The following is a 9583-nucleotide window of genomic DNA, read 5'->3' as shown; positions in this document are numbered from 1 at the left end:
GGAAACTGTGCATCCCTCTGATCCCTGATGCTCCAGCACAGATCCCGCCGTGCCAACGGGACCAGACAAGCGCTCATCCAGCTGCAGGAGCCTTAAAACGGTGATGAAGCCCTTCTGCATCCTGTGTGGGCAGGGCACGCACGGCAAGGGAGAGGGGGAGAGCCGAGGAGCAGCAGCCCGGGGCTAAAAGTGGCTCTTGACTTCACTCTCCCATTTGGGAGTAGGTGGAGGAGGTGGGTGGCCGTGAGCAGAGGGGAGGCGGAGGGGGCAGCAGCTATTTCCAGCTGCACTCATGTGCCATTTCTCTCAGTGCTGAGATTTGAGAGAAAACAGCAGGAGGTGGGGAGTGGGGGGAACCAAAAAGGAAAATCACAGACTCTGTGCAGGAGAACATGTTAAGGAACAAGAGAGAAGTCGTTACCAACAGCACAGCCCTGAGATTCTACCAGTACTGGGGGGTTTAAAAATATAACAAAACCCAAGGCTGCTGGGACTGCTTCCTGCATTGCACACGAGAGGATATGATGGAAATGAGGCCACTGACTGGGGGGCCCAGGCCAATGTGTGGCCCCAAAACGATGGTAAAAGCTGCTGCTTGCAGAAAGCCTCGCTCCTAATACACTGCGAGGTTTTCTTGGCTCCCAGAGATTATGTAATATGTTCTTACCTGCTGCTGCTGCTGCTGCTGCTGCTGACTCATATTTTCCAAAATATATCTGGGAAGGAAAACATATTAAAACACATGTGTTTTAATGCATAGGTTTCCCTGGCCATGTCCAGAGCGACCCAAAGGGAGATGCAGCACTGCCTGCACACGTGTGTACATGTGTGTGCCCTGACATGTGTGGGGAGGAGGGACAGGGACAGCCTGGCAGCTGCTGGAAAACAGAGATTAAAGCAGCACTGCTTTCTGGGGCAAAGCACACAACTCTACCACAGTGCAGGAGGGACCAGGGAAGCCAGGGAGGGAGATAGCAAAGGGAGAAGCACGGAGCACACGCTGCCGACCACCTCCAGCCAAACCTGGGCTCTGGGGACCAGACTCGTACTGAGCTTCAAATCAGCTGGGAAAATGGGCTTTGTGGCAGCTGAGGCCACGGTGACAATCTGCAAATGGCACTGGGCTGAGAGGGACATCAGGGCTGGCCTCAGCATGTGGCTCAGCAGCACCCACCCCTGCAGAGGGGTGCTGGGGGCAGCAGGGCCAGTGCTCCCTGAATTCCATAAATCTACAGTCTGGCTCCTGTTAATGCCTGGGAACACACTTCCCAGGCTCTGGGTGTGCACTGAAGAAGCCAGGCTTCTCCTGGCTGAACATTTCTAATTCTAAGGCAGCCCGTTAGTCTTAAGCAAATTTGTTCCCAGCCTGCAGGTTTGGGAGGCTTAGCTCCTCTGCTGCATGCCTGGGTGCACTTCTAATTCCTTAGGAAAGACTTTTTGACAATTCTGCAAAACTCTCAGTATCCAGGAGCTTGGATCGATCTGCTGCTGGGCATTGGAACAGAAATCCATCTCCCCTGGACCAGAGGAGACTGAAAATCTATCCAGATGTCAGCCCCTGATCACCACATCACGGCAGAAGCCTCGCACCGACGACAGCCCGGTTTCATGCGCTGCCTGCTCCTTGTGCCTGTGTGCTCGGGCAAAAGCAGGGGACAATTCCCCACCCAGGGACAGGTGACAGTGCCCTTGTAGCCCTTCTCACCTTACACACATCTCTGGAGAGGGAAGAGCCCCTCTCCTTCAGCCCCGTATCAATCCTCATGCCCATACAAGGGCTCTGTTGATATTCCCTGCCTTACGCAGCCAGCACCAGAGTTAAGACCATTCTATTTTAACACCTGAAACTTCATCAGAGCCAACTGCTCTTTCTTGTTTTAGAGCAACTTGAAAATGTTTCATCTGCATTCAAAACTGGTTCTATAATTGCTACTTTTTAACTTAATTCTCCTAGAACTTCACAAAGGAGCAAACATCCAGCGTGCCTAAAAGGCTTTGGAATAAACCTTAAAAACAAACATTAAAGATTGATCACGCTTTCTCAAGATTATACTAAAACTGACTGAAGCTCAACTAGATAAGGAAAGAGAGTTGCATTAAATTAATCAGCACCTTATCAAGCCAGGAAGAAAGAACTGTAGATAACAAGCCTTCCCTAAATTTGGTATCAGAACAGAAACTTCAGTGCACGACGTACTGAGAGAACCTTGTCAGATTTACTGAACACAATACAGAAGAGTGGAGCAGCAGAAATAGCAGGGGAATGAGGTCCACAGAAATGCTTTGAAAAAACCCTGTTTTCTGGTAATGCCAGCAAGAGCTGATGCTTTTGTCAAATGGAACGATTTAATTTGAAAACACTTTTCCCTAGATATGCCCAGCGAATTAACCTGCTCCTACTGGGGTAGAAGACGGATCCTTAGGGGATTGCTGTGCACTCCTGTTTGTGTAGCTGAGACCAGACTGCATTTGCCCGATGACAAGGGAACAGTTCCTACACAATTCTGTCCCTTTTGCTTTCCAAGCCCTCAGAGCTGGGCTGATTCCTCTCCCGGCATCTCCCGGTGTGAGCTGCAGCCACTCTCACAGCTCTGAGCTCCCGTGCAGGGGGTCAGAAGCCCCAAAACTGGCACCAGCAGCAGCTTAACCCTTTGGAAACTTCGGGGCAAACATCCCGAGTCCCGGGGGTGAACAAACCCAGCCAGCAGCACCCAGGGGTTTTGCCGGATGCCTGGCAAGGCTGCGGGCTCTCTGCGGCACAGGGCAGGGCATCCCTGTAAACCAGACACTGTCCTCAGCATTCCAGGGCGACAGGAGGGGAGCGGGGCTGGGGACAGAGGCCCTGGCAGGGAGCAGGACAGCCAGGCTCGCTGCTTCCCCAAGCAGGAGCAGCGGGAAGGACACTCCAGCCTCAGCTCCCAGCAAAGCGCAGAGCCCCGGGCGCGCCGGGCAGCGGCAGCCTCGCTCCAGAAGGACAGGAGGACACCGGAGCACACACGGCTCATGTCACCACTGTGACCAGCCTAGAAATCCACTTGGGGCGTTATCCAGGGACAAAAAATTGGGGCGTTATGCAGGGACAAAAAGGGGAAACAAAGAGCCGGGCTGCTCTAACCGGGGTGACCTGCTCTGCCTCCCTGGCAGCCAGGGCACGCTGCCGGCTGTCCCCAGCAGCCACAAGGGTCAGTGCCCGCCCTGCCCATCCCGGACAGCTCCTGGAGGAGGGCAAGGGGCAGGGGAACAGCTCATCCCTAGAGAACAGGGATTCATCCATCCCTGGGAACAGCTCATCCCTGGAGACTGAGCCCAGCCCGGCGAGCAGGGCGGGCTCAGCGCGATGCAGCCGAAAATAGCCCCACGCCGGCTGCCAGCAGCCCATACGTTGTGTTATATATGTCTCAGCTGATGCAAAGGAAGGGGCAGGCACTGAGCCACATGGCCCTTCACATGGGCACGGCCACACTCGGCTGCTCCCGGCTCCAAAATGCCCCAAACGCAGCCTCAGCCACAATGCCCGGCACCAGCCTGGCCCCCGACACTGCCCCACAGCAAGGGCTGCAGGAAAACGCACAACCCAGACCCCAAACACGGCGCCACACAGCCTCCCCACTGGCGAGCCCTGCATCCTGCTCCAGATCCCAGCCCCACTAACCCCCATCCCAAAATGTGCCACTCTGCAACCACCCCGTGCCTCAGTTTCCCCAGCTCTGTGATAGCACAAGGGGTAGCTGCCCAAAGCAGCACACTCCTATGAAATTATATCCCTGTGGATAAACTAGAGTCAGTTGAGATCCAGAGCTAATTCTTTAAATCCTTGCACGCACGCACTCCCCTCATCCCCCAAAATTCTCTTTAATTCAGGTGGTGAAGCTTTCAGGCTGCCCAACACAGTCCCCACCAGCACAGCTCTGGGGGCCTCCTGCCCACCATCAAGGTGGTGTTTCTGACAATGCCGGAGTAATTCCCAGGAAAACCAGGAATAAGGAGCAGATGCCACATGGCCTTTTGCTGGTTAGAGCCACCCCAGCCGTCTGTCGTGCTTGCAGATTAAGACTCATTTCCACCCAGAAAAGAAATTCAACCACAACTAATAAAATAAAGACAATAAATCACAGTTCCTCCAGCAGCTCTTCCTCCAGGAGCATCTATTTTTAGTGGGAAGCATCAATCACCACAGCTCGTGCTGCCTACAACAGCTCCAACAGGCAGAACCCAGGCAGGCAGAGCTGGGCCAACATGGGCACACACACGTTCCCCACCTGCACAGCCAGAAAGGGACACACAGAACAACATCAGGCATGGCTACACCTCAGCACTGCGTGATATTCCTCTATCCCAGATGGAAAAGAGAAGCCACAAGGCAACAAAGGAACAAAGGAAAGCGCCCAAGGCCACACAGTACATCAGTGGCAAAGCCAGGAGCTGGCAGAACTATCCTCTGCCAGCCCTGGAACCCCTGCACAAGCACCCTCCTCAAACAGGACAATTCTTACACAATTATTAACATTTGGGAGTTCTCCTCAAGCTTCCCAACTTCTCCTCATTGGAGCCTCTGCAGCTCAGAGACAAATCCTTGAGTTTTACCCAGCTATCCCTCCCAAGGTTTCACTGGGAGAGACACACTGAGCACACTGTCACACCCAGCTGAGAAAACGCACAGAGGAAATGGAACACACAGGGAGAGATCATCATTCCAACACGGAGCACACGGACACACATGCAGGCAGGCACGGCACACAGACAAACCCAGCTGAACACACAAACCAAGCACCACAACAAAATGAAATGACAACACAGACAGGGGTTCTAGTCACAAATTCAAACTAAAGCAACCAAAAAAAAAACCAAAAAAAACCAAAACCCAAAACCAACAAAACAAAACAACTAAAAAAATAAAAAAAACCAACCAAAAAACTTACATGGATTTTTGGCAATTTTCCTTCAGACATTATACACAGCAGCTGGGCTGTGTACTGAATACCTGATCCAAAAAGAAATATAACCACATTATGCAAACAGATGGGGGCAGGAGTCAGGTGAACATGCAGCTCTTAATAACAGTCATCTACGGGCTGAGAAAGCACCTCTGCATCCCCACAGAAGGGCTGGCATCGGGGCAGATCTTCACTCCCTCCCCAGCCAACGCCAGGGCTGTGCTGCTGCCATCCCGGGGGAAAAGCCAAATGGCAGGACAGGGCAGAGCCACCGCGTCACAGAGCTCGGAGCTGTCCCATCCCCTCCAACTTGTCATGTGAGGTTTTAAACAGAGGTGGGAAATAGCCAGGGTGGGGGAGGAAGCCTTTCGAAACCCGAAGGGAAAGCGCTTTATCTGCCTTAAAGACAGAGCTTTAGAAGCGCCGTGCAGGCAGGACAAGCCGGGATCATCCCGACTCTTAAGCTCTCAGGGAAGCACCCGGAGAGGGGCACATCCCCCTTCCCCTGCCGAGGAGGTGCCTGAATCTTTAAGACGGCGGATTGCTGCTCGGGAGAAATGGACTTTTTATGGACTGTGGGAAACGGGGTTGCTATGATACAGGCAGAGGCATTTTCATGAATCCTGTGGCAAATAACATTGAATCCTGCTTAAGCAGACAACAGCAAGGCAGGTCTCCCATCACCCAGCCTCAGCAAACACAGCAGAAGCACCGAAAGAGATTACATGCATCACAAATATGCTTTCTGCAGACAAATTTGTATTTTTTTCCTTTGGGGACATATTTTTCAGAGGGTCAGCACTTTGATTCCTTTAAAGGAATGATCTCTGTGCCTCATCCCCGGGTCTGAGCATCCCCACAAAGGTGAAGAAACCCGGGGCAGTCACAGGGCTGAAGCACCCCCAGGGACCCGAGAGTGACCCCAATGGTCCCACAGAGCTCTGGGACACAGAAAGCTCCAATCCCAGGGAATTTCACAGCAAGCAAATGCCACCCAGAGCACTGCAGGCACAGCCCCTTAGGGGCACAGGGATGCAGTGGGGACTGGCAGCAATGTCACCCCAGAAAGCTCCCGGTGCTCACCGTGGGCTGAGCCGCTGTGCCCAGCTCAGCAGAACAGAGGGGCTCCTGCACCCCTGGAAATGCCAAACTGCAGCTGCCAAAATACAAAACTGGGGCTGGGGCAGGGCTGGAGAGGTGGTCACTGAGGCCTGGGGTGGGAGACAGAGACCAAGCTAAACAAGCAGCAAGCCCAGCCCTCGTTCACTCTTTCACCTCTCGCTTCCTCTCTTTTCCCCCAAAATTCCATCAGGAAGCCCGAGATAACGAGAACAGTGCTGCTACAATAACAAAGTTTGCTGCTGCCAACTTTCCTATTGCTCTGCATTAACTTTCCTTCTTTAACTCCACCAGCCTTCACGAGGATAAAAGGCAAAAAGTTGTAATAAAATCACAGGAATTCTCCCAAGCAAGCAGGTTCTGTGACGGGAAGAACTCGGCTCCCGGCGCTCCCTCCCAGCAGCTGAGCGTGCACAACCCCTCATCCTCCCCATGCAGCCCCAGCACAGCCCCAGGGATGGAACCACAGGGGCACTGCAGAAGGAGCCATGGGGCATGGCAAGAACATCCAGCACCCAACACACACCATTCCCAAATATCTCCCCAGGAGTACAAGCTCTGGATCAAGGAATGCGCCCAGGAAACTGCAGCAGGCACTGGGCATTCCTTGTAGAAATCATATTGAAAGGTAAACCTTAGTGCCAGAGAGCCCTGAGAAAACAAACATTCAGGCACAGCCACGGCCCATTGTAACTCGCTGGTCAGTTTTGGGGTTGGGTTTTTGCTCATTTTTCCAGCCTTTCTCCTCCAAATCCCTTTGTCGCTCAAGGCTGTTCCCCTGAAAGGATGATTTTGGCCGCTGTTTGATCAATTCCCTCTCCATGGTGATCTCAGCTCATTTATTACCTTTCCAGGAGATTCTGCAACCTATAAAACTAATGACACAGAATGGCCAACAGGCAAATAGAGCAAATTTGAGCTGTTTAACAACCCAAACCATCGTCAGCATCAATTTCATTCACTTGGTTTTTTTAGGGAAGAAGATTGACTCAGTCTCCTGTGAAGTGAAGCAGGTACCTCCTGCAGATAGCTACAAGTGAAGAGGGTGAACGGAGCCAGCAGGCACCAGAGCATCTTCCTGGGCTTGGATCCTTGGCTCCTGCCTTTCCTCCCCACTAAAACAGGCTCCTGCCCCACAACACCTTTGGGGACGATTGTTCCCACCCTGGGACTCAGGGAAAAATTTTTCTCTTTTATTTAGTGCTAAAAGCACTTTGGAAGTGCCAAATTTGCAGGATTTAACTGCGTTTCCAATCATGCCACCATGGAAAAGCCATCGGCTCCCGAGCCCTGCTCAGCATTTAACTCCCAGCACACAAACCCCCACTGGGAAATAACTCCATCTCTCCATCTGTAACCTCCAGCTTTGTCTTTATCTATCAGTTACATGATTATTTTTTTTTCAGAGGACATCAAATAAATAACAGACAGCTGGAATAAGCATGAACTAATTAAATTATCAAGGCAATAAAATTCCAGTGACCATCAGCAAAGAAAAAAACATTTTCAAACTGATATTTTTTGTTTGTTTTAAGCAATTCTGATTTTTCTGGAGGGTGAAATAATATATTTTTAAAATCCTGAAGACCTCTAACAGAACCACAGAACAGAGATATATTTTCCAGAGAAAAAGGCATTACTCTTTCCAGACATTCCCTTCGTATTCTCTCCAAACTTCTCGTGCTGCCACTGGAGCCCCCAGCCAGCCCTGCTCCCAAGCTGTAAACATTGCAATTTCGGGCTAGAAGCACCTCTAACTGCTGGACACCTTTCCAGCAAGCCCATAATACACAACTTAGCACTTCATTTTCCAGAAAATCAATGTAAATAAAGTCACAAGAAGCAACCCATCTCAAAAGCTCGTTATCCTTGAGGTGGGCAAAGATTTTTCTTAGATACATTCCCCAAAATTTTATAAACACACACACACATGAAAAAAAGAAAAGCAAGCCAAAATCAGATCTCTAGAAAATCAAAGGAAAACCCAACCCCTCTGTATCTGTTGCTTTAGCAAAGAAAAACAAAGCTTGTATTTCCCTTTCTCCCTTTGATCTTTCCTTCCCAATTTGCAGAGACAGAAACCACGTACAACCAGAATAAAAACCCAGCAGGTTATGTTTTGGTGCCTCTCACATCTCTAAAGAAAGGAGCTGGGTTACATCAGTGTGGACATAGAATTTGGAGGCTTTGGGGCTGAATCTTCAGAAATCAAATCAGATCATCAAAGCAACACAGATAAATACAGTAAGTAGAATTTTTTTTTTTTTTTTTGGTGGCTGAATGTTATTTTAGCAAAGATTTAATCCTTTAATAGGATTTCTCAAACACCACCCTCCACCCCTAAAAAATGCCCACAGCTCGATTCCGTTGCACACAGCAGCACCTCTCACCTGGCACCTACACGGTTACTCTCACAGACATTGCACATTAACTGCTTGCTAGAAATCGCACACAAAATGACTTATTATTAACTTGAGCCTCTATTTCAAAGGAAAGCAAAACAACACAGCCAGTGCTCACCACAGACAGATCATTTCCACTCTGCTGCTGCCTAAAGAAGCACAGCTCTGTCTCGCTAGCACAGAACCACGGAGCACTGGATCGCTATTATTATTTATCACATTTAAAACCCCGGCAAAAGCAGCTACACTTACAGGCATACTTAAAAGACAAGACATGACAAAAGATTTAGGGAGAGATAATAATACCAACGTCATACATATCACAGCGAGGCCATGTTGAAGCTCAACGCGTTTCCCCCCTCAGTAAGAAATCTCTCTCTCTCTTTCTCTCTCTCTCTCGCCTTTCTCTCTCTCTCTCTCCCGCTCGTGCTCTCTTGTTGAATTGCTAGTGGTAGTAGTAGCCCCCAACAGCTCAGGAGAAAAAATCCATTTAACGAGTGCCCAGGAAGAACATGAGTATGACATTCACAAGCAATAGCACCACAATCACTGCAAAAACGACCACCGTTTGAACATCCAAGGTCATGGTGCAATGCAGAACACTGTAGTGTTCGAGGTGTGGGGCTGGCAGATTTGGAGAAGTCAACCTCTGCTCTGTAAGACTGTCCATACATCCACCATGCTAGAATAGAGGAGAAAACTGTTCCTGGTTTTGGGTTGGTTCGTAATGCTTTGTGCTCTGCCTTTAGTTTCTCCCCTATCTGCTGTCTCTAGCTCATTCTGAGCCCGCTAAGTGAAGCATCATCACAACCAGTGAGCACTCGGGATGCAAAATCCTTCCTTTAGGAAAAGAGCGAGCGCTGTCTGCAAGCTTCTCTCTCTGTCTCGTCCCCCCTCTCTCTCCGGGTCTCTCTCTCGCTGGCTGGCTCGCTTTTTAATTCGTCAAGCCAGTGCAGATACGGAGCCCGTGTGAGTGTGACAGCTCTGCAAGCTGCTGCGGCTGCATCCCTCGGAGCGAGGCGGACCCTGGCGCATACTAATCAGCTCCAGTGACCAGGCAGCGACGGCATCCTGGCTGTCACTCAAACGCAGAAGGAAGCGCTGGCTCCATAAATACGCGAGGCTTCC

At 50.6% G+C, this 9583-nt stretch overlaps 1 protein-coding gene across 8 annotated transcripts in view; it reads right to left on the bottom strand.

The window, feature by feature from the left end:
- The window catches only part of ARHGEF9 (Cdc42 guanine nucleotide exchange factor 9), a 170670-nt gene that overhangs the window by 104792 nt on the left and 56295 nt on the right, over window positions 1–9583 (bottom strand). The window contains exon 1 of one of the 8 annotated variants that reach the window (XM_031063382.1): window positions 8766–9477. The exons of 5 other annotated variants lie outside the window; for them this stretch is intronic. In XM_031063382.1, the coding sequence (XP_030919242.1) occupies window positions 8766–8774 (9 nt within the window). In that variant the 5' untranslated portion in view covers window positions 8775–9477. Of the gene's footprint in view, window positions 1–4919; window positions 4936–8765; window positions 9478–9583 lie in introns of those variants that run through there. 2 more of the 8 variants (XM_005428720.2, XM_031063380.1) reach the window with 2 other exon arrangements.

This window comes from Geospiza fortis, unplaced genomic scaffold (assembly GCF_000277835.1).
Source record: "Geospiza fortis unplaced genomic scaffold, GeoFor_1.0 scaffold117, whole genome shotgun sequence".
Classification (NCBI taxonomy): domain Eukaryota; kingdom Metazoa; phylum Chordata; class Aves; order Passeriformes; family Thraupidae; genus Geospiza; species Geospiza fortis.
Note: the sequence above shows the minus strand (reverse complement) of the source record. Positions and strands in the feature narration are given on the sequence as shown.